The following is a 24287-nucleotide window of genomic DNA, read 5'->3' on the forward strand; positions in this document are numbered from 1 at the left end:
TCCTAGAGCTGAGATCTGAGGATCTTGGTTTGAAGACAGTTTGGACAGGAAAACTTGTGAAATTCTTATCTCCTATTAACCATGCAAAAGCCAGAAGTAGAGGTGTGACTCAAATGGTAGAGTGCCAGCTTCAAGTGAAAGAGTCAAGAACAGCACCCAGATTCTGACTTCAAGTCCCAGGACCAGAACACCACCATCAACAACAAAAATGACTGGATTTGGTGGTATTTGCCTGTCACCCCAGCTACAGTAAAAAGTCTTAATAGAGGATCATTGCTCAGACTAGCATGAGCAAGTGTGGCTCAAGTGATAAAGCACCTACCAGTCAAATGGAAAGCCCTGAATTAAACCTCTGTACTGATCTCTATCTCTATCTATATGTATGTATATATGCATATATGCATGTGTGTATGTATGTGTATACACATGTATACATATGTATATTCTATATATATGGATACACAAATCATATATATATATATATATATATATATATATATATATATATATACTGCACTCAAGAATGCTTCTGTATTTACTGCCTGCCCTGCACAGCAAGTACAGTAAGTCATCTGAACATAATCATTTGAGAGAAAGGATTTGAAATAGAGGGAAAGGACCATAATTGACCTTTTTCATCCATGGCCATTGCTACAGTGTGGCATTTCAGGGAGCCTCCACTTGCAGCCATGACCATGTGATCTGAAGAGCCTTCACTTACCTTCACTAATATAATTGGTGCACTTTTTTTTTTTTGGTTGGTTGTGAGGCTTGAACTCTGGGCCTGGGCACTGTCCCTGAGCTCTTCAGCTCAGGGTGCTCACACTACCACAGCACCACTTCTGGTTTTCTGGTGATTAACTGGAGATAAGAGTCTCACAATCCTTAGATCTTAGGCTCTTGAGTAACTAGGATTACAGGCATGAGCCACCAGCATCTGGCTTGATGCACATTTTGTAGCATCAGTTCACATGGGGAAGATGAGCTTACCATACAGCTAGATCTCTATGTCACTCATGAGGAAATATTTCCCCAGCCTGGGACAGTCTTGGATCTTGGCAAATGGGTTATCCATGTCACAATTTGCTGTGGCTCCCTGCCCAGCTGCTTCACAGACAGCTGCTGCCAAGCCAGGACTGGGCACAGGGTACAGAAAGTAGATGCAAGGGGTTTCATGTCTCCATCAGCATAGGCTACCATGCCTTCCTTTGTTCTTCTCTTTACTGTGATTAGTAAGAACTAGCGATCAGGTGAGTATAAGATTTCCTAAAAGTTCTCACAGACACTTCCAAAGCCATGCCTCACCTGCTCTTTCTGCCTTCCCCACACGTGAGTTATGCCTCTTACTGCTCCCTCAGTTACAATGTGGGCATTCACAGGAGTGAAGGCTCTATAATGCAGTAAAAAGTACATTTTGGCCAGGCAGTGGTGTAATCTTAGCTACTCAGGAGGCTGAGATCTGAGGATCAAAGTTTTAAGAAAGTCTGGGAGAGTCTTATCTCCCATAAAACACCAAAAAGCCTGATGTGGAGCTGTGGCTCAAATGGCAGAACACTAGCCTTGAGTGAAAAAGCTAAAAGACATCACCAAGGCCTTGAGTTCAAGCCCCAGTCAGTACTGGCACAAAAACAAAAAGTATGTTCTGGTATTTCTCTATGAGCCCTTGTAAGGGAATCACATGCATCAGAACAGTGCTCAAAACAGTGCATGAGAAATACATTTTACCCACCAGAGCAGGCTTCTCACTGAAGACTCTGTCTGCTCTGTATGACTCAGTCTGACAGCTTTGTTCTATAATAATGGGCTAAGTTTTCACTGTGGCTGCAGTAACTTGGGGGTGGGATTTGTTCTCCAGCCCTCTGCCAGATGACACGGAGCCAGCTGACATGACTGACCTTTTTGAGAAAGCCTGCTGGGCAATGGATGCATTGCCAGCTCAGGTCAGTCATGCCCACTAGCTCAGTAGATAAGGGAGCCTCCACTCCCAGCCACTACCACATGATCTGAAGGCCTTCACTCACCTTCCACAAGTCCTCTGAAGCCTGAACCCAGGTTCTTAGTTTCCTGAGATGAAGTGAGCCCTGTAGCACAAAGCCTGTTCTCTCTCCCACTCAGTCTCAAGAGGGCAATGGTGGATGGTCTCCTCCCCCCACCAGAACTTTCCCTGAAATAGACTTTGTACCTGGGCATCCCAGCACCAAAAAAGTCTCCATAAGCCTGATGTGCATGGAGTGGTAGTACACTGGTATGTGGGCTCTTGCAGATCAGAGGTCAAAGGTCAGATATCATAGAAGCCAGGACCCATCTGAGTTCCCAGAGTCTGGCCTATGCTCAACAAAGTGAAGGACTGAGTGAATGGATGGAGGCTAGTCGTCTTTTTTTTTTTTTAATTAGAAACTTTAAAAAATACTGTTATTATAAAGGTGATGTACAAAGGGGCTACAGTTACATAAATCAGGTAAAGAGGACATTTCTTTTTGAACCCCTTCCCTTGCTCTCTCCCAAGTTCCCCCCCCATCCACATTCACAAGTTGTATAGTGCATTTTCAACATAGTGTCTAGTGAATACCATTGCTGCATTTGTTCCTCCTTTATCTCTCCATTTCTGTGCCTCACCTTACACTCCCAAAGACATATAAGTGAACAAACAGAACAAAACAAAAACAAAAACAGCAAGAAAAGGAAAAACATTTTGCTTCCATTGGACTAGTTGTCTTTTTTTTTTTTTTTGTCAGTTGTAGGGTTTGAACTCTGGGCCTGGGTGCTATCCCTCAGCTTTTCAGCTCTAGGCTAGCACTCTACCACTTGAGCCACAGTGCCACTTCCAGCTTTTTCTGCTTATGTGGTGCTGAGGAATCGAACCCAGGACCTCATGCATGCGAGGCAAGTACTCTACCACTGAGCCACCTTCCCAGCCCCTGGACTAGTCTTTTGACCCACCGTCCTTTACCCACTCCCTGCCTTCTTACCTTTTTTGTTTTTCCTATACCAGAGTTTTTGTTTTTTTGGGTCCAGTCGTGGGGTCTGAACTCTGGGTCTGGGCGTTTGTCCCTCAGCTCTTCAGCTCAAGGCTAGTGCTCTACCATTTGAGCCACAGCGCCACCTCCGGTTTTTTTCTTTTTGCTTATGTGGTGCTGAGGAATCGAACACAGAGCCTCATGCATGCAAGGCAAGTGCTCTACCACTGAGCCCCTTCCCAGATCCCAGACTTTTTTTTTATATTTCACAGTATTGTGGAGTAGTGATACTTAGTTAAAGTCACAAACACATTTTAACCTTCACAGGGCAAATTGTCATTATCATGGTCTATAAATTCTATGAGCTTTGACAATACAACTGTTCCTTCCACATCAGGTGATATTTACTTTTTTTTCCTTTTGCTTAGTGTGAGCTGTTCCCTCTTTCTTTCTTGTTCCCTCCCTCCCATCGCTGCCTTTGAGTGGCTTAGTTCATTGTCATCTGTGTCCAGTGCAGCTGATGGGCCCCTCTGTTGTGTGTTTTCCCATTTTCCTCTGATTCTGAGTCTTCCTCCTAGCTTCCCTCACATGCGTGCATCCATATACGCTACCTACTAACCTTTAAGGGCTCCTCACTGTCTCCCAGAATGAATTTCCTGATCCGGCCATGTGGAGAGCCCCAGCTCCACATGATCAGCCCAGACGCTGTAGTCCCTGCAGGCTCTTTTCTCTGGGCAGACTGTGCCTTCCTGCCTGTCCTGCCTCCACGTAATAAGGTGGCCTCCCCACCGCAGCCCAGCACCACAGCCCAGCTGCAGAAACCTAGCCCGCCATCAGTGTGGCCTCCGGGAGTAGTGTCCTCCTGGCTGGGGGCCACTCCCTGCCAGGGTTGGTGGGGACCCTCCCACTTGCTCCCCTGCCCAGCCCACTTCTGCAGGCATGTGAGAAGTAGCATGGCAGAGTGTAGGGAGTATTGAGCTGGGAGTGCAAAGCCCAGATTTAAATCTTAGCACTTCTAGGGCTGGGAAGGTGGCTCAGTGGTAGAGAGCTTACCTTGCATGCATGAGGCCCTGGGTTTGATTCCTCAGCACCACATAAGCAAAAAGAAAAAAGCCGGAAGTGGTGCTGTGGCTCAAGTGGTAGAGCGCTAGCCTTGAGCTGAAGAGCTGAGGGACAGCGCCCAGACCCAGCGTTCAGGCCCCACGACCGGACCCCCCCCCAAAAAAAAATCTTAGCACTTCTATCCTGGCCAAGGGAATTGCCCTTTTCTGGGTCTGAAGGAACTTGAAATGGCCGCTCCTTTCAGACCCTTGTGCAGTTCAGGGAGAGGCATTAGTGATAGTGCTTTGTGAAATTGTGAGGTGCCTTAAATCTCCAAGCTACTCATGTTAGGGTCCCCTCCTCCCCACCACAGACGTCTCCACACTGAGGTGGGGCCCTGAAAGAGCTCCCTGCATGGAGGTGTGGACACCAATCTCCTAGGACTAGGCCCACTTTCCTTAGAAGGGCCTCAGAGATGTACCAGCTTGCAAGGGCCCTGAGGCCTTGAGCCTCAGGAATGCAGTGTCTATCCTGGGAAAGACCCTCCCTTTTGGCTGTGGGAGATGCTGATGGGGAGCTGAGACACAAGTCTTAGAGCCCCTGGGAATCTGGCTGGCCATACTCCTAGTCCCGCTACCACAGGCAGATATGCCAGGCCTGTCCTGGCCTGTGGCTCTAGCTTGGCCTCCCAGGGCTCAGGCTGCCATGACAAATAGCATAAACAGGTATTGTTTCTTAACCGCAGTCATGAATTTCCCACAGTTAGCAGTTGTGGAGGATGGAAGTCTGAGGTCAGGTGCCAGCATAGTTGGGTTTCAGTCAGGGCTTTCTCCTGACTTCCAGCCAGCCAGCATCTCTGACAGGGAGAGACAGCACAAGGAGAATGGCCACTTCCCAAAGGATCCACTTCCCAAAGGATCCACCTGCAGACACCATGATGTCAGGGATTCCGAGTATTAGCACTGGAATCTGGGACCTACGGAGTGATGGCAGGGGCCCAGCCTCACCCCTGTGGATAGACTTCATGGAACAGACCTTGCCTTTGTGGGTCCCAGGCACAGAGGGAAAAGTGATGCCCTCAAACTACCAGGAGCGTCAGTGGCAGAGCCAGGACTAGAACTCAGATCTCCTAACTCCAGATCTCTTGTTCAGCATAACATCCCCTCCAAAATTCAGTTCAGTTGCTTCTGAGAAAAAGCACATTCAGTGGTAACAATGAGTGGGCTGCTCCTGTTCTGATTATAAGAAAACTCAGGAAGCTGAGTGCTGGTGGCTCATGAATGTAATCCTAGCTACTCAAGAGGTTGAGAGTTGAGGATTGCAGTTCAAAGCCAGCCTGGGCAGGAAAGTCCATGAGAGTCTTATCTCCAATAAACTACCCCAAAAAGCCAGAAGTGGAGCTGTGGCTCAAGTAGTAGAGCACTGGCCTTAAGGAAAAGAGGCTCAGGGACAGTGTTTAAGCCCTGAGTTCAAGCCCCAGAACCAACACCAAAAAAGAAAAAACTCAGGAAACAGCATCATGCCATTTGTCAGCCTTTACTTACTTTCTTGAAGCAACCCTTGTGGCCCTCCCCTACTGGGCATTCCTACTAAAGGAAAGCCATACCCTCACCAGATACAGGCTCAGTGGTCCTGACTCAGGGTATCTGGGGTTCAGTGGCCTTGGGGTCACCTGACTCCATTGCTCTTGCCCAGCTGAAGCTAAGAGGGCAGTCAGCGCTAGGGAAACTCCAGGGTGCAAGTGTGTGCAGAGGGGTCTGTGTAGATGATAGCTTGGCAAGCCTGGTCTGAAAGAGATATAGTTATATTATCTTGGAAAATGGAGGATTTGTGTTATCAGTTCACAGTGGGGAACAAAACCAAGCTTCCTTGCCATAGCCAGCCAACCATCTGTGTTATAAATCTGTGTTTCTGTGTCTCTGTGTGTGTGTGTGTCTGTGTGTGTGTCTGTCTCTGTCTCTGTCTCTGTCTCTCTGTCTCTCTCTCTGTCTCTCTCTCTCTCTCTCATTTTCTTTCCACTATGTGAGGAGCTCCTCAAGCCTGGGGAAATGGGTTGCATTAATAACAAGTCCAGAATGTGCCTGGAGAAGTAAATTTGTGCTCCCAGCAAGCCAGAGGCTTTAACTTTGTGTTCAGATCTCTTCTGCAGTGACGATTTCAGTTAACATTTTCCCATTGTTCAAAGATCTTGGCAGCAATCCTGCCAACAGAAAGGCAGGCAAAATTCCCTTCATGTTTGAACACTTACTCTAGAGTATAATAATACTATGCAGTCAGAAAAGAAAAACATGGGATTTATTATCACAAGATAATGTTTTTGGTCCAATTCTTTACTTACTAACAAGTGATCCTGGCAAGCCAGGATCCTTTGTTCTCCTCGCTGGTAAATGAGAATAAAAACAGCTCACATTCAGCACAGAGTGGTTTGAGGGCTCTTGGAAGGAAACACTGCTGAAATGCTTTTTTTAAAAAAAAAATCATGCTTCATGCATGGTACACTAAAGTCATTGTGTGCACATCCAGTATAGAAGTTGTACTCAATCTGAAAGGACTGATGTAAATCAGAAATGTGTATAGTGCCTATAAAATGTCATTGCCCATCTGTTCTCAGTGCTAAGCTTGTGGCAGCCTGGCTGTCAAAAGCCACATAGCACCAGGGACCGATGGTGGCTCACGCCTATAATCCTAGTTATTCAGGAGGATGAGATCTGAGGATTGAAGTTTGAAGCCAACCCAGGCAGAAAAGTCCCCATGATTCTTATCTCCAATTGATTGCTCAAAAACCAGAAATAGACCTGTGGCTCAAAGTGGTAGAGCGCTAACTTTGGGCAAAAGAGCTCAGGGACAGTGCCCAGGCCCTGAATTCAATCCTCACAACTGACCAGTTTCAGTGTCTCAGTCCAGGGACCCCAGAGCCATCCTTTACCACCATTCTGTCCTCATGAAGGCAGACTCTTAGTAGCAGTCCATCAGCAAACCTTCTAGGCTCTGCTTTTATTTATTTATTTTATTTTTTATTTTTTTGGGTCCGGTTGTGGGGCCTGAACTCTGGGCCTGGGCACTGTCCCTGAGCTCTTCAGTTCAAAGCTAGCACTCTACCACTTGAGCCACAGCGCCACTTCCAGCTTTTTTCTTTTTGCTTATGTGGTGCTGGGGAATTGAACCCAGGGCCTGATGCATTGCAAGGCAAGCACTCTACCACTGAGCCACCTTCCCAGCCCCTAGGCTCTGCTTTTACAATGCAGCTATGGTCCGGCCACATCTCTCCAGCCCAGTCTGGGCCCAGGATCTGCACCATGGGCTGCTCTATCCTTAACCATGCATCACTCCACAGAGTTGTCCCTTTGAAGTACACAGGTTTTGTGACTCTATTGCCTAAACCAATGGTGGCTGTCCTTCCCACTGCTCTACATACTCGGGCCCAGCCACCCTGCCCCCCAGGCCTCCTCCCCTGCCCAGCATGCTGGGTTCAGACCTGTCTCCTTGCCTTTCCTGCCTCTGCAGAATGTCTGTGCATCCTTCTGGGGTGGGGGGAGGGGGTGACACCCTTCCCCTTCCCCAGACACCACCACTTTTCATGTGTCTGTCTTCAGCGCCCTGTTAAATCACCTTATCTGGTTGCACAAACCCCAAGGTAGCAGCCTCTCTCTCTTTACTCTGCATTTTCCACCTTATGGAATAGATCTTTTTGTGTGTATTTGTTTTTCAATGCTACTCACTGCTGCCTGCTGCCCAAGGTAAACCTTTTGAAAAGCAGAAGCTGTTTTGTTTTGTTTTTTCATTGTTCTGTATCTGGAGCGTAGGACACTATCTGGCCCATAATAGGGACTCCTAAAATGCCTGTTGAGGGAATCAGCAAGTGAGCGCATTGCCTAGGAATGATACATATATGCCTATGATATGCAGATGACTCGATATATTAGATGATAGCCCAGAAAGGGAGACTTACCTTCTATCATTTGTAGAGGCCATTTATCTTTCCTTTTGCAAATTATCTTTTTCTATTTTTGTTTGTTTTCCTGTAGCAGTGATTGTATTGATTTATTTGTATGTGCTCTGTATATATTAAGAACTTTTGCTCATAGACAAGCTTTCTATTCCGAAATGTCCTTTGCGGAAAAGGCATTGTTATAAGGGATCTGAAATGTCTGTTTGTGTTTGTTTGTTTTTATTGTGAAAATACTGTACAGAGGGGTTACAATTACATGGGCAAGATAATGAGTACATTTCTTATCAAGCATTGTAGCCTCCTCCTTTGTTTCCCCTTCCCATCCCATCCTCCCTCTGCTCCCCCCCCACCCAACCCCCCTTCTTCCCCCTACCAAAGTTTTGGTTTTTGAGACAGGGTCTCTTTATATGGCTCAGGCTGGCCTCAAACCCTCATCTTCCTGTCTCAGCTGCCTAAGTGCTGGGATTATGGGTGAGTGCCACCACACCCATCTGAGATGTGTAAATCATTTTCTTCCTGTTTTTGTAATTCTGCTTTGATTCTCAGAACTGGACTCCTGTGCTTTGGGGAACCATGGCTGTGAACATTTGTGTGTCAGCAAAGAAGACTCTTTGGTGTGCCAGTGCTTTGAGGGGTACACCCTCCGTGATGATGGGAAAAGCTGCAGACGTAAGTGTACCTGGAGCAGACTGTGCAGGCATTCACCCTGTGATCACTGGATAAGCCAGTTATTCTCAAAAGCCTCATACCTGTAATCCTAGCTACTCAGGAAGCTGAGATCTGAAGATTGTGGTTCAATGCCAGCCTGGGCAGAAAAGTCCCTGAGACTCTTAGCTACATTTAGCCACCAAAGAGGTAGAAATGGTAGAGCACTAACCCTGAGCAGAAAAGCTCAGGGACAGCACCCAGGCCCCAAGTTCAAGCCCTAGTAACAGCACAAAAAAGAAAAGAAAAGTGGGGCAGGGAGTGGAGAGGAGAAAAAATTGGACCAGGCTTGATGATACACAACTATGATTCAAACTACGAAGGAGATAGGAAGAATATGGTCATGGTCCTGGCCTGGCAGAAATATGAGACCCTCTCTGGAAAAAACAAAGTATACCACTCCTGGGCATGAATCTGTAGGAATGTAGTCAGCATACAGTAGAGACACCTGCACACCCATATTTTTCACAGTGCTATTCACAATAGCCCACCTGGTGGAATCAGCCAGGGTGCTCACCAATGGATAAAGAAAATGTAGTATATATACATAGCCATAAAGACAAATGAAGAAAAATGAGTGAACCTGGAGATCATTATGTTAAGTGAAATAAGCCAGACTGAGAAAGACATGTTCTTTCTCACATAGTATATAAACTTACAAAGAATGACAGTATAAGCCAGGTGTTGGTGGCTCACTCCTATAATCCTAGCTACTCAGGAGGCCTGAGGTCTGACAATCATGGTTCAAAGCCAGCCCAAGCAGGAAAGTCTGTGAGACTCTCATCTCCAGTTAATCACAGAAAAAGCAGAAGTGGTATGGCTCAAGTGGTAGAGTGCTAGCCTTGAACAAAAAGAGCTCAGAGACAGCACCCAGGCCCAGAATTCAAGCCCCACAACTGGCAAAAAAAAAAGGGGGGGGCACGTTTGGGTAGAAACCAGTAAGAAAGAAGAGAACGAAGTGGAGGTGAATGTAATCCAAGTACTTCATATGAAAATAGATTAATCAGCAGAGCACTGGTAGCTCATGCCTATAGTCTTAGGTGTTGAGAAGGCTGAGATCTGGACCATTGTAGCAAGCTCAGAAGAAAAATTCCAACTCCAAAATAACCAGCCAAAAAGCAGGGCTGGAGGTGTGGATCAACTGGTAGAGTGCTATCTGTAAGCAAGTATAAGACCTTAATATCAAATTATAGTATCGCAGAGAGAAAAAGGGGGGGTGAGGAGGGGAAAGGGGGAAGGAGGAGGAGGAGGAAGAGGAGGAGAAAGAGGAAAAAATGAAAGAGGAATATGTAATCCTGGGCAAACAATTCCCATCTCTATCTATCATCTTATTCTCAAGTTTTTCGAAACTCTTTAGAAGAGCAACTTGACTGATACTATTTGAAGAAAAGATGCATAACCAGAGTAATTATTCTCATTTTTCAGAGAGGAAAACTAAAATTCTAAGAGGTTAAGTGATTCTCCCAAATCATATTATAACAGGGATAAAGCCAAAATTAGACCACAGGGCTTCTAATCTAAATTGCAGTTTAATCTCCTAAGTAATCATAGCAACAGTATTTCCATCCTGGTCTGAGAAGCCATGTCTGCAGGAAGTAGTAGATGGACTGATTGCATGCAAACCAGATGCTGAAAGAGCTGCTGGCAGCCATAGTAAGAAAGATTGTATTTTTGGTGCCAAGTTCAGCCACTAAAATCACAGATCATCCTTGATCTTACTCTCCTGCCCCTGTGGCATTAGAGTCCAGTGCCTGAGATGGATGGATCTTCCATGTCAAAGTTAGGTTGACTTGGTTGTTTTCATTGGCTCTGCTCTCCTTAGGGAAAGATGTCTGCCAAGCTGTGGCCCATGGCTGTGAGCACGTTTGTGTGAGCAGTGGTGAGTCGTACACTTGCAAATGCCTGGAGGGATTCAGACTCGCTGAGGATGGAAAACACTGCAGAAGTAAGCACTAAGACACCCTGGTGAGGAATGTTCCCACCTGTGGCACTCACTCTGTCCCTCATCTTCCTGGTCTTCCCCCAAATCTTCCTTTTACAATTCCTAACCAATGTCACAGATGCTAGTTCCTAGCTTGGGTACTGCGGTTGTGTTCTGTGGGAGGTCAGACCAGTGGATTGTGGTTTGTCAGGAATTTCTCAATGGAGGCTTTCTCCTGTCCATTCTCTCACACATGGTCTTTCCACACTAGCCATGTGTTCACCCAGAGCCCACTGTGTGCCTGACTCCTCAGTCTGAAATGTCTGTTGTAAACTATTAAGGTATCAGTGTATGAATCATTTACTTCCTGTTTCTGTAATTCTGCTTGATTCCCAGAACTGGACTCCTGTGCTTTGGGGGACCATGGCTGTGAACATTTGTGTATCAGCAAAGAAGACTCCTTTGTGTGCCGGTGCTTTGAGGGGTACACCCTCCGTGATGACGGGAAAACCTGCAGACGTAAGCCTCACTGCATCTTCGACAGCAATCCACTACAAAGATCAGAAGATGATTTCTGTGCTTTTTCTTCTTGGCAGATCTTATAAGTCAGAGAGAGAATAGGGTGGTAGAGTAGCTTAAGAGATTAAAAGTCTGTGAGACTGTTATCTCTAATTAACCAGCAAAAAGCAGGAAGTAGAGCTGTGGCTAAGTGGTAGAGTACTAGCCTTGAGCAAAAAATCTAAGGGGCAGCTCCCAGGTTCTTAAGTTCAAGCCCCAGGACTGGCACCCCCCCCCCCAAAAAAAAAACCCAGAAAACTGTAAAGTTAGTTTTCAACCCAGATGTTTTGGGATTTTCTTCTTAAGAATTTTGTTGTTGTTGTTAGTCATAGGGCTTGAACTCTGGGTCTGGGCTCTGTCCCTGAACTCTTTAGCTGAAGGCTAGCACTCTACCACTTTGAGGCACAGCACCATTTCCATTTTTTTTTTGGTGGCTAATTGGAGATAAGAGTCTCACGGCCTTTCCTGCCCTGGCTGGCTTTGAACCATGATCCTCAGATCTCAGCCTCCTGAGTAGCCCGGATTACAGGCGAGAGCCACCAGCATCCAGCTTAAGAATTTTTTTGAGTATATGGTTTCTTTAATCTCCCCCTTAAAAGTAGGGGCCCAGCTCATTTCTACCCTCATGGGACTGTGCCTCCCCCCACTTCCTTAGGGAAGGATGTCTGCAAGTCCACCCAGCATGGCTGCGAACACATTTGTGTGAACAGTGGTGACTCCTACGTCTGCAAGTGCTCGGAGGGATTTATCCTTGCTGAGGATGGAAGGCGCTGCAAGAGTAAGTAGCTGGAACCTGGCTTCCATTTGATTTTGAAATAACTGCTTTTCTGGCATATTCTCGGGCAACAAACCCCTCCCTTTTACTTCTCCCACAATTGTAATTGTGGGTACACAAACAGAAAAGTGGGGGAGAGTAGGCTTAATTATAATAACACTTGCCAAAATACTTGGTTTTAATTGACAGGAGCTCGAGATCAGTCAACACACTTGAATGAGCTTGGACTGAGTAAGGATATGCAGACTCGAGATAGAGCTAAGTGGAAAAGTATTTTCCTAGAATGTGCAAGGCCCTGAGTTCAATCCATAGTACTGGAAAAAAAAAATCTGATGAGAGGTAACATTATGCCATATGCTATGCTAGCCAGATGGAACAAAGATTTAAACATAAGAAATGAGTCACAAGCCGAGTGCTGGTGCCTCACGCCTGTAATCCTAGCTACTTAGAAGGCTGAGATCTGAGGATCATAGTTCAAAGCCAGCCCAGGCAGAAAACTCTGTAAGACTCTTATCTCTAATAAACCACTCAGAAAACTGGAAGTGGTGCTATGGCTCAAGTAGTAGAGCGAGCACCTTGAGTTGAAGAGCTCAGGGACAGCACCCAGGCCCAGAGGTCAAGCCCCACAACCTGGGGGGAAAACGAGTCACAACATAGCAAAAGGAAATTAGAAAAGAATTATTTGATAGTCTCAGAATATAGACACTTTCTTAACATGATAAGAAACTTAAAATGAAAACTATAAATGAGAGATTAAAGCCACTGTAGTTTGGGTTTTTTTAAATTTCTTTATTTTTTTATTTTTTTTTAGTTTTATTTGTGAACATACTGTACAGAGGGGTTACAATTACATGGGCAGGATAATGCGTACATTTCTTACCAAGCTAAAATTTCTTTATTGAGATTAAGTGATTACATAAACTTTACAATATTGTGGGATAGTGATACTTAGCTAAAGTCACAAACACATTTTAACCTTCACAAGGTGAATTGTCATGATCACTTTCTATAAAGCTTATGAACTCTATGAGCTTTGACAGTGCAACTGTTTCTTCCAAATAGGGTGTTACGTACATTTCTTTCTTTTTGCTTAGTGTAAGCTGTTCCTTCTTTCTCTCTCATTCCCTCCCTCCCATCGCTGCCCTTGAGTTGCTTAGCTCACTTTCATCTATGTCCAGTGCAGCTGGTGAACTCCTCTGCTGTAGTTATTAGAGATCAAAGTGTCCAGTGGTAGCTTATGTTAATAAAGGTAGGTGGTAAAAGGCAATAATAAGCCAGTGTGTACCTGAATAGGTCCAATATTTATTGATTTGTTTGTTTGTTTGGTGCCAGTTCTAGAGATTAAACTCGGGGCCTGGGTGTTGTCCCAGAGCTTTTATGCCCAAGGCTTTCGCTGTACAACTTGATCTACAGTTTTACTTCTGGCTTTTTTTTTTGGTAGTTAATTAAAAATAAAGAGTCTTATGAACATTGCTGCCTGGGCTGGCTTTGAACTTCAATCCTCAGATGTCAGCTGCCTGAGTAACTAGGATTATAGGCGTGAGCCAGCAATGCTTGATGAGGAGCTTAATTCCAAATCAGCCCAGGAAGGAAAGTCTGTGACACTTTTTTTTTGGTCAGAGGGGGGTTTGAACTCAGAGCCTAGGCTCTGACCCTGACCTCTTTTGCTCAAGGCTAGCATTTGAGCCACAGTGCCAGGCACTGTACCACTGAGCCACAGCACCACTTCCATTTTTCTGGTGGTTAATTGGGACTAACAGTCTCACAGCCTTTTCTTCCCAGGCTGGCTTTAAACCACGATCCTCAGATCTCAGCCTTCTCACAGGTGTGAGCCACCAGTGCCAGGCTATGAGAATCTTATCTCCAATTAACCACTAAAAATCCAGAGATGGAACTGTGGTTTAAGTGGTAGAGTGCCCACCTTGAGCAAAAAAAGCTAAGCAACAGCACTTAGGGCCTGAGTACAAGTCCCATTACTGCTACTCAGTAGTTGTCTCTGAGCTTTTTCACTCAAGGCTAGTGTTGATTTATGTTTTTAGAAATAGTAAGGGAATAGGTTAAGATAAACATAACTTAGAAAGAACATGATGGTAAATTCATTTCCTTGCATAGCAAAAAATAAATGGAGACTATTGTTGGATAAAAGGCATGAGATACTTATCACTCAACCACCAAATGATGGTCTCCTATTCATGATTTATATGGTACCTCCTCCCACCCCACCCTAGCAGCCAATCTGGGAGAAGCTGGCAGCTCAGCTTGAGGCCAGAGAAGGAGCTGCAAGATTAATTAGTTCAGAGCAAGAGCAGCAAGTCAGACAGACTTGGACTTGATACTTCTTGTGTGACTTTGCTCCTATTTAACCTGAGTCTCTGTTGTCTGGCTTTAAGAACCATCATACGGCACAGGTAGATCAGGTATCCAGTGCTGGCATATAGGCAGGGTTTGGTAGGCAGTCTCTCTTGAATTCCTTCGAAGCAGAGCTTTCTAAAAGTGGGGCTTTGGTAGTAGGTGCTGAGCACCTTTTCAGGAGAGGTGGCCTGGCCCAGGCTGAATGTAGAGAGGTAAGCAACAGCAGGGCTAGAGTAGATGAACTGTTGGACTTACCCAATTCTGAAATGTTAGAACCCTGGGAAAACTATGTTCTGAGAAGAAATCAACCTCTCTGGCTTAGCTACTGGAAAGAAACTTCCCAAGGAAAATGGGAGTAATCAACCTGCCAACAATACAGTCAGCAAGTGGGTCCTTCCTGGGTCTAAACACAAAGGGTCTGAGCCATTCTGCTCTCTCTCACAATGTTTGTGATTCCGGAAGAAGTCGCTGTGCCCTCTATGGTAGAGGCCATAAGGACTGGTTCTGTTTGGAAAGAAAAGGGTATACAGGAAAAGATAGAATGTTCACTGTTAAAATACGATTCTAAAATTTCTGAAATCTGTGGAGAGCCACATGTAGGCCACCCAAGTGTTTCTGGTTAATCCAAAATAGTTTATGAATGTGCATGAAGCTCTGAATTGGCCTTTTCCTCTTTCACTATTAATGAATCGATATATTGAATAATGAAAAGAAGCACTTAATGGAGAAAGAGAAGAACAGAGCTCCCCCCACATTCTTGGGGGGGTAGGAATGAAGGAGAGAATGACATTAGCATTTTATGAGTAAACGTTTTTTATTTTAATGGTACTGGGGTTTCAAGTCAGGACCTTGAGTTTGGTAGACAAGTACTCTACTTGAGCCACACCTCCAATCCTACATTAGCATTTAGACTGGCCACGCATTTAAATATTTTTGCAAGTGTACGTCTTTGCTTGCTCATAGGGTTGTGCTTCATTTTGAAAGATCAGACAGCTGCTTGCTATATTAAAGAGAATGCTAAAATAACATACTATAGACTGAAATGAGATCATTCATTTAGGAATCTGTAAATGTTTCATTATTCAGCCCTAAATAACAAAGTTTCTCAACCCCAAATTGCTTAAGTATTTTCATAAAGTTTTTCTCTCTCTTTTATTGTCAGCCCTATAAGTTGCTCAAAGGCTCTAGTGTAGAGAAAATGAATTCTTTTTTTTTTTTTTGCCAGTCATGGGCCTTGAACTCTGGGCCTGGGCGCTGTCCCTCAGCTCTTCAGCTCAAGGCTAGCACTCTACCACTTGAGCCACAGTGCCACTTCTGGCTTTTTTCTGCTTATGTGGTGCTGAGGAATCGAACCCAAGGCCTCATGCATGCAAGGCAAGCACTCTACCACTGAGCCACCTTCCCAGCCCAGAAAATGAATTCTTAAGGTGGGGGTATGGTTCAAGAGGTAGAGCACCTGCCTAGCAATAGTGAATCCTGAGTCAAATCCCAGCACTACTAGAAAGGGGGAAAAAAAGACATACTTTTTTTAAAAGTCTTACTAGGTTAATAGGGTACTGCTGCCCAATAATGCCACCTTGTTCTTTTGTGAGTGTGTGTGCTGGTCCTGGGGCTTAATTACAGAACCTGGGAGCTGTCCCTGAGATTCTTTTCTCAAGGCTAGTGCTCTACCACTTGAGCCATAGCTCTACTTCTGTTTTTTTGGGAGGTAATTTATTAGAGATTAGAGTCTCATGGATTTTCCTGCCCAGGCTGGCTTCAAACTGCAATCCTCAGAGCTTAGCCTCCTGAGTAGCTTGGATTACAGGTGTGAGCCATCAGTGCCCAGCTCCACCCCATTCTTCTATTATGTCACTGAATATTGTATGCCAAGCATCAGGGGCACAGAAATTAATGAAACCCAGTCCCTACCAAGGAAGAGCTCACAGACTGAAAGAAGAAACAGACACACCATTACATAATTGCTGTACCACATGGAGCATGACAGAGTATACACTATTAGGCTTTTAAGCAATGTGGTGTCAGTCATTTTGTTTTGGTCACTTATTGCAATCCTTCTGTATCCTCTGCCTTGTACTAAGCCGATGCTCAATAAGCAAGTCTTTGCCGGAATGTATTCAGGGCTGGAATATTGAGAGAATATCTGGTATAAGATGGGTTACAGGGGATGCTCTTGCAAGAGGGGAGGTGCTGGATGGCTGAGAAGAATGTTAAGCATTACACTGTCCGTCAGAATGCCACCCTCCCCGAGTAAGTGATCGGAATTGTTTACTCAATTGTACTCAAACCTTTAGAGCACTGTACATATAATTTCTCCTAGTCCTGGCTTTGATCAGGCTGTTGTCTGGTTTCTCAGATCATTTGTATATCTAGTATATGGTTTTGCTTGTGAAAATTACAATTTTGGCCTGGGAAGGTGGCTCAGTGGTAGAGTGCTTGCCTGGCATGCATGAGTCCCTGGGTTTGATTCCTTAGTATCATATAAACAAAAATAAATTAATTAATTAAATTAAAAATAAGATTACAATTTTACCAATTTGATGATTACACTAAAAATTTGAAAATGATTGTTCCTTGTGACCCTCTCAGCACTTCTTGTCTGTCCTGTGTATTACGTAACAAGCAAAGTGGTTATGCTCCCAATAGGAGTGTAATTCTACATAGATGATTTGTAGTGATTCATCCTTGTCAACTGTCTTTTTGTGCCTATAGGATGCACTGAAGGCCCCATTGACCTGGTCTTTGTGATTGATGGATCCAAGAGCCTTGGAGAGGAGAATTTTGAGATTGTGAAGCAGTTTGTCACTGGAATTATCGATTCCCTGGCAGTTTTCCCCAAAGCTGCTCGAGTGGGGCTGCTCCAGTATTCCACGCAGGTCCGCACAGAGTTTACCCTGAGAAATTTCAGCTCAGCCAGAGACATGAAGAAAGCCGTGGTCCACATGAAATACATGGGCAAGGGCTCCATGACGGGACTGGCATTGAAACACATGTTTGAGAGAAGCTTCACACAAGCAGAAGGGGCCAGGCCCCTCTCCACACGGGTTCCCCGAGTGGCCATTGTGTTTACTGATGGACGGGCTCAGGATGATGTCTCCGAGTGGGCCAGTAAAGCCAAGGCCAATGGTAAGAGGGGATGGAGATAGGGCAACACTCAAGGCTTGGGGTTCTTAAGTTCATTCAATGGGCACAGTAGCATATGCTTCCTGAAAACTGCCCTTAGACACCTTTAGTAAACTGCCACCTAGAGGCCAGAGTGGGACTCCAGAGATGTTATATTAAGAATGAGATGCCAGGTGCCCGGGGCTTATGCCTGTAGTCCTAGCTACTCAGGAGGCTGAGGTCTGAGGATCGCAGTTCAAAGCCAGCCTAGGCAGGAAAGTCCTTGAGACTCAGTAAGAAAGTGTCACTGTGGCTCAAGAGGTAGAGTGCTTACCTTAGCTGAAGAGCTCAGAGACAGCGCCTAGGCCCAGAGAGTTCAAGCCCCATAACTGACAAAAAAAAGAATGAGACAGTCCCAGCACCATGATGTATTTCCTACCAGTGTGACCTCCAGTGGGGAGAATCATTCTGCACGCGCTGTTTAACCACAAGGACACAGCAACTCCCAATCATGTTTGCTTTTGAATCACCTGAAGAAGTTAAAATATAGATTCCCGGTGGGAACTTTTGCTGTAAAAGTGTAGAAATATGAACACATTTGTGTGTGTGTGGGGAGGGGTGCTTGTGCGCGTGCATGCATCATTCCTGGGGCTTAAACTCAGAGTCTGGGCTCTATCCCTGAACTTTTGCTCCAGGCTAGCACTGTACCACTTGAGCCATAGCCCCACTTGCAGCTTTTTGACAGTTAATTGGAAATAAAGTTTGTTGCTGAGTGCTGGTGGCTCATTCCTGTAATCTTATCTGCTCAGGAGGTTGAGATCTGAGGAATGTAGTTTGAAGCCAGCCCTAGCAAGAAAGTTTGTGAAACTCTTATCTCTAATAAACAACAACAACAACAAAATGGCTCAAGTGGTAGAGCACTAACCTTGAGCACAAAAGCTCAGGGATGGTGGCCAGGCCATGTTCAAGCCCCAGGACCAGCAAAAAAAAAAAAAAGTTGCACTTTGTTAAATAGGCTTCCTCAGAGCTGAGCAGCAGGTGGTACCTTAGCTTCCAGTCTCTTCCAGATGTCTCTTTTCTCTCTAGGGAGGGAGGGAGGGAGAGAGAGAGAGAGAGAGAGAGAGAGAGAGAGAGAGAGAGAGAGAGAGAGAGAGAGAGAGAGAGAGAGAGAGGTCTTTTTGTTCACAGGGCCAAAATAAAAATGATGGGAAAGCCAGGTGCTGGTGGCTCATGCCTATAATCCTAGCTGCTCAGGAGGTTGAGATTTGGGGATCCCAGTTCAAAGCCAGCCTGGGCAGGAAAGCCCATGAGATTTTTTGTTTTTGTTTTTGTTTTTGTCAGTTGTGGGGCTTGAACTCTGGGCCTAGGCGCTGTCCCTCAGCTCTTCAGCTCAAGGCTAGTGCTCACCACTTGAGCCACAGCTCCACTTCTGGCTTTTTCTGCTTATGTGGTGCTGAAGAATGGAACCCAGGGCCTCATGCATGCAAGCCAAGCACTCTACCACTGAGCCACGTTCCCAGCCCCATCCATGAGATTCTTATCTCCAACTAACCACCAGAAAACCAGAAGTGGCACTGTGGTAGAGTGCTTGTCCTGAGCTGAAGAGCTCAGGGACAGTATCCAGACCCAGAGTTCAAGCCCCTCAACCGACAAAAAAAAAAAAAAAAAAAAAAGTGGAAAAACGGCAAAGAAATGGATGTTGGTAACATCAATCTTGCCAATCTTAATACCTAGTTAACTTTGGAATGTAGTAGACACAACCTTCGGATCTTGATAACACTACTCTCTATCTTGTTCTAATTTGCTCTGGCCCCTAGGCATCACTATGTATGCTGTTGGGGTAGGAAAAGCTATCGAGGAAGAACTACAAGAGATTGCTTCAGAGCCCACTGACAAGCACCTCTTCTATGCAGAAGACTTCAGCACCATGGGCGAGATAAGTGAAAAACTGAAGCAAGGCATCTGCGAAGGTACTGTAGCGGGTACCCAAGAAAGACCCTAGCCAGTGGCCAGCATAAACCAGCAGGGAGAAATCCTCAGTCTGTTCTTTCAACAGGCTCAAAGAAAGCATGGTCCTCAGGCCAGGGATACCTGGAAACACTAAGACCACTAACAGGAGCAGGGAGAGAGAAGGAAAGCAAACATGGTGACTACCATTGCTTGAGCAGTTGCTCTGTGTGTTTGAAAGGCCAGCATACTTCATACTCATCAAGACACAGAAGCAATCTTTTAAGCAAAAAACAATCATACAAATAAAAGTGAACACTGGGCACTGGTAGCTCATGCCTGTAATCTTAGCTACTCAGGAGGCTGAGATCTGAGGATTGCAGTTTGAAGCCAGAAAACCAGAAGTGGAGCTATGGCTCAAAGTAGTAGAGCAAAGAGCTCAGGGACAGTGTCTAGGCTCTGAATTAAAGCCCTACAACCAACAAAACAATAACCAAAACAAAAAAAAACCAGGTGCTCAAAATGCTGAGATCTGAGGATCGAGGTTGGAAGCCAGCCTGGAAAGGAAAGTCTGTGAGACTCTTGTCTCCAATTAATCAAAGAAAAAGCCAGAAGTGTAGCTGTGTGTGGCTCAAGTGGTAGAGCACGAGCTTTGAGCAAAAAGGGGCTTAGGCACAGTGCCCAGGCAGAGTTTAAGCTCCAGGAGCAGCAAATAAAAGTGAGTTCAGGTGCAACCTCAAGATGTACCTATAATTGGAGCCACTGTGGGAAATGTAAAGGTGTCTTCCTATGTGCACTACATTACAGAATATTAGACTGTCCTGTCCAGTTCAGATTTTGTCTTGTATGCCTTCCCAGTTCATTGAGTCAAATATGCTTATACATAGCAGTCCTGCCCATTTTCATTTTCACTCCTGGCCCGGGTTCATGTGCCTGTGAAATGCAGTCTAGGTGATGTATCTTATTCCTCTGAAGGGAAGAACTGTAGGGTGAAGGGGGACTGGGAGTAGTAGGTCACACTTTGCCCAGGACTACTCATTTCTATTGAAATGTCTGTAGCCATCACAACATGGATCTTCAATAACTTCCCTACTCCATTATTTCCCCCTTTACTTTCTAGACATGACATTGGGCAGGAGGTATTCTTTAGAAGATGTATTTCTCTCTTAGAAGAGAAAACTGCTCTAAAGTGATCATAGATGATGACAGTAACCAATTGCTGCTTTGATTCTTTGGTGTTATCCAATAAAGCCAAAAGATCCTAGGTGGTGGCAGGTAGGTAAACAGCTTTCTAAAGTGGGCATGCTTGCATGTAGAAACTGTAACTGCTTTTGGCTCTTTACACTCAGCTCTAGAAGATTCGGATGGAAGACAGGATTCCCCAGCAGAGGAATTTCCACAGAAAGTCCACCAGCCAACAGGTAATTCCTAAAAAGCAGTGTTTGCAGAACTTTAAAAAGCAGTGTTTGTAGAACTTTCGGAGGATGCCTCCACCATAATTTCCTTCCTGATTACAGCTGTGAGGTAGAAAGATTTAATTGATGCCAATTTAGGCTTCTTTCCCCCAACAACAGCAAAGATTTACTCTATACTTTAAGCCATATTTGGCAACCAGTGTCTCTGCTGACAGTTTTCAGTATACCAGTGTGTCCCCGCAAACAAGCTGTGTATCAAGTGCTAGGAATACTATTTGCTTTTTTTATTCTGCTGATGGCTGCTTTCACACACAGTAGTGTTAAGCTGGTTTGACTTCAATTTTCTTTATTTTTACAGAATCTGAACCAGTCACCATAAATATCCGAGACCTACTTTCCTGTTCTAATTTTGCAGTGCAGCATAGATATCTGTTCGAAGAAGACAATCTTCCGTGGTCTACGCATAAACGGTTCCACTCAACCAAATCTTCAGGTAATTCCAAGTTAAATATTGCTGTAAGATAACTTGATATTAACTTTTCAGCTTGTCAACCAACTGGGCTTCAAGGAAGATGTAGAAACAGCACCATCTTCTAACACTCTTCCATTGTTAGAAGCACACACAGGATTGGAAAAGTGGCTCAGTGGTAGAGTGCTTGCCTTGCATGCATGAAGCCATGAGTTCAATTCCTCAGCACCACATAAGCAGAAAATGCTGATAGTGGTGTTGTGGCTCAAGTGGTAGAGTGCTTACCTTGAGCTGAAGAACGGAGGGACAGCTCCCAGGCCCCACAACTGACACAAACACACACAACCCTTTCCCCATGTGTGCTTAACTAAATCCAGTGACATGGAAAAAGCTGAACACTTCTTTCATTATGGGTTCTCTGTGCTGATTCAGTTCTGTGATTATGCATCTGAGAAGTCTGGTGACCCATTGAGGTGAACACTTTCCATCTGCTTCCCCAGGAAGCCCTTTGGAAGAGAAACACGATCAATGCAAATGTGAAAACCTCATCATGTTCCAGAACCTTGCCAATGAAGAAGTAAGAAAACTAACCCAACGCTATATCCTTTTCTAATATTGCACTTATGTGAGTGCAAAGAACACTATTGAAACTTTATTGATACTATGTGGGCTTATCAGTGAAGTCAAGAACAGTGGACTCCAGGAAAGAACTTTTCTTTCTTTTTTTTTTTTTTAAACTGGCCTAACAGGTGTTTCAGAACCAAGGTTAACCCAAGCTTAATGAGAGTGATTTAACCCTCTAGTTGCCATCTGCTGTTCTAGTAGATTACATTTAAGGCCAGTCAGCCAGGCAATATGTAAAGATAAAGAACAACAACAAAAAGACAACTCCCTCCCTGCTTCATGTGCTTGGCATGGCTTGGCATGGCGTCCAAGGTATACATATGTCTAGGCTAAGAAAGAAGGACGACGAGGTAGTTTCTATCTAAACCCCAAAACTTCAGCCCTAAGCCACATGGCAGCCACTTTCAGATGTTTATTTTTTGGGCAGCAGAATTCTTTTATATCAGCACATTCTACCAAGGGAACAGCAGGATCCAATGATTCATTAAAACAACATTAGAAATGAAAAGAATGCTTTGGGATAATTCAGAAATGAGGCTTGGTGCTTTTACACATCCATCACACTGCCAATTTCTCTGAACTTAAAATTACAGTAAGCTTACTAAAGCTAGCTAATATGTATCTCAGCATGCATCAGCTAGTCTATAGGGAATGGTTTGCTTCTGAACCACCCCTATGCCAGTGGGCTTATATAACAATAGTACTGAGCAATTCTTTAAAAGCTGGAAATATGTTCCCTAAGTAGCAAAACATAATCCTTTTGACAGTGGGTTCTCTCTCATTCTGCCAGGGCCACAGCTAGAGGGCATTAAGGAGCTTACTGGGAAGACAGATGCTTATTCTAAAGCCTCTTCCTCTCCCTTTCTGACCCTCCCCATGCAAGGTCTACTTCACAGGAAACTATAGTTGTGTAAAGAGCATGGGTTAGAAACCCTAAAGCCACTATTCTCTAGCCTTGTAGGGGATTGTGGGTGAAAATTTACTCTTGTTTTGACTTCACAGTTCATTTTCCAAAGCTGGATCCTTTCATCTTCTCTTTACCACATCCCCAACACTGTCAATTCTGGCTCCCAGAGTGCTATGGCAAACTAATTCATAAGCAACAGAAGTGTGAGAAAAAAAAAATGTGAGGGGGAAAAAAAGGACAAATTCAAATTGAGCTGGCTTTGATAGCTTTTATTTTTGGCTGGTCTTGGGGTTTGAACTCAGGGCCTACATGCTGTTCCTGAGCTTTTAAGCTCTAGGCTTGTTCTCTACCATTTGAGTTACAGCTCCACTTCTGGCTATTTAATGGCTAATTGAAGAAAAAGAGTCTCGTGGGGGGGCTGGGAAGGTGGCTCAGTGGTAGAGTGCTTGCCTTGCATGCCTGAGGCCCTGGGTTCGATTCCTTAGCACCACATAAGAAAAAAGAAAAAAGCTGGAAGTGGTGCTGTGGCTCAAGTGGTAGAGTGCTAGCCTTGAGCTGAAGAGCTGAGGGACAGCGCCCAGGCCCAGAGTTCAGGCCCCATGACCGGACCAAAAAAAAAAAGTCTCATGGATTTTGTTGCCTAGGCTGGCTTCAAACTGTGATCCTGAGTACCTATTACAGGTATCAGCCACCAGCATCTGGCTTGGCTTTGTTGTTTTTTTGTTTGTTTGTTTTTTGTTGGTCATGGGGCCTGAACTCTGGGCCTGGGCGCTGTCCCTAAGCTCTTCAGCTCAAGGCTAGTGCTCTATCACTTGAGTCATATCACCACTTCTGGCTTTTTCTGCTTATGTGGTACTGAGGAATTGAACCCAGGGCTTCATGCATGCAAGGCAAGCACTCTACCATTAAGCTACCTTCCCAGCTCCGGCTTTGATGTTTTAAAAAAGATTAACCTGAACTATATTTGTCTTGAAAGCATATGTAAATCAATTGCTATGAACTTACAAGCTAGGTTTTCAAATATCTGACATAAATAGGAAACAAATCTTTTACATATCGTGACAAATTCTTAGTAATCAAACTGTATTTGAATATAAATTGAAATGAGCAATTCATACTCCTTTCCTTAATTGAGATGTACTAGAAGAAATGACAGAGCGAATGGAAGCCTTGGAAAACCGCCTAAGATACAGATGAAGACTAGAAATGCTCTATACTTGTTTGTCAATATAGAAGGATTACAGTGAAAGGCACTCACAGCCCCTCAGCTCAGGCTGTAGCTGTCTATGAAAATACAGCCAGCACCAAGGAAGCTGGTATTTCATACAAAAAAAACAAAATGTAGACACTAACTTTAGTTTATTTCTGACAAAACATCCTGAAGAATTCTAAGATGGGTTTATTGTAAGAATAAATAAGCTATGCAAGGTATTTCATAATGTACCATGGATATGATTTTCTTCTGCCTCATCCTGCCTAATGTTGGAGTCTTATTTCTGTACAATACTGGCTATAGGAGATGCCGTGTGTGTGTGTGTGTGTGTGTGTGTGTGTGTGTGTGTGTG

At 44.6% G+C, this 24287-nt stretch overlaps 1 protein-coding gene across 2 annotated transcripts in view; it reads left to right on the top strand.

The window, feature by feature from the left end:
• The window catches only part of Matn2 (matrilin 2), a 128882-nt gene extending 104690 nt beyond the window's left edge, over positions 1-24192 (top strand). The window contains exons 11-20 of one of the 2 annotated variants that reach the window (XM_069991115.1): positions 8494-8616; positions 10475-10597; positions 10970-11092; positions 11787-11909; positions 16971-17384; positions 19178-19330; positions 20657-20728; positions 21081-21215; positions 21692-21790; positions 23864-24192. In XM_069991115.1, coding sequence (XP_069847216.1) covers positions 8494-8616; positions 10475-10597; positions 10970-11092; positions 11787-11909; positions 16971-17384; positions 19178-19330; positions 20657-20728; positions 21081-21215; positions 21692-21790; positions 23864-23919 — 1421 coding nt within the window. In that variant the 3' untranslated portion in view covers positions 23920-24192. The remainder of the gene's footprint in view (positions 1-8493; positions 8617-10474; positions 10598-10969; positions 11093-11786; positions 11910-16970; positions 17385-19177; positions 19331-20656; positions 20729-21080; positions 21216-21691; positions 21791-23863) is intronic. The other variant, XM_069991116.1, reaches the window with a different exon arrangement.
• The last annotated feature ends 95 nt before the right edge of the window (positions 24193-24287 follow it).

Source organism: Dipodomys merriami, unplaced genomic scaffold, assembly GCF_024711535.1.
Source record: "Dipodomys merriami isolate MVZ:Mamm:240054 unplaced genomic scaffold, mDipMer1.0.p SCAF_4, whole genome shotgun sequence".
NCBI classification, from domain to species: domain Eukaryota; kingdom Metazoa; phylum Chordata; class Mammalia; order Rodentia; family Heteromyidae; genus Dipodomys; species Dipodomys merriami.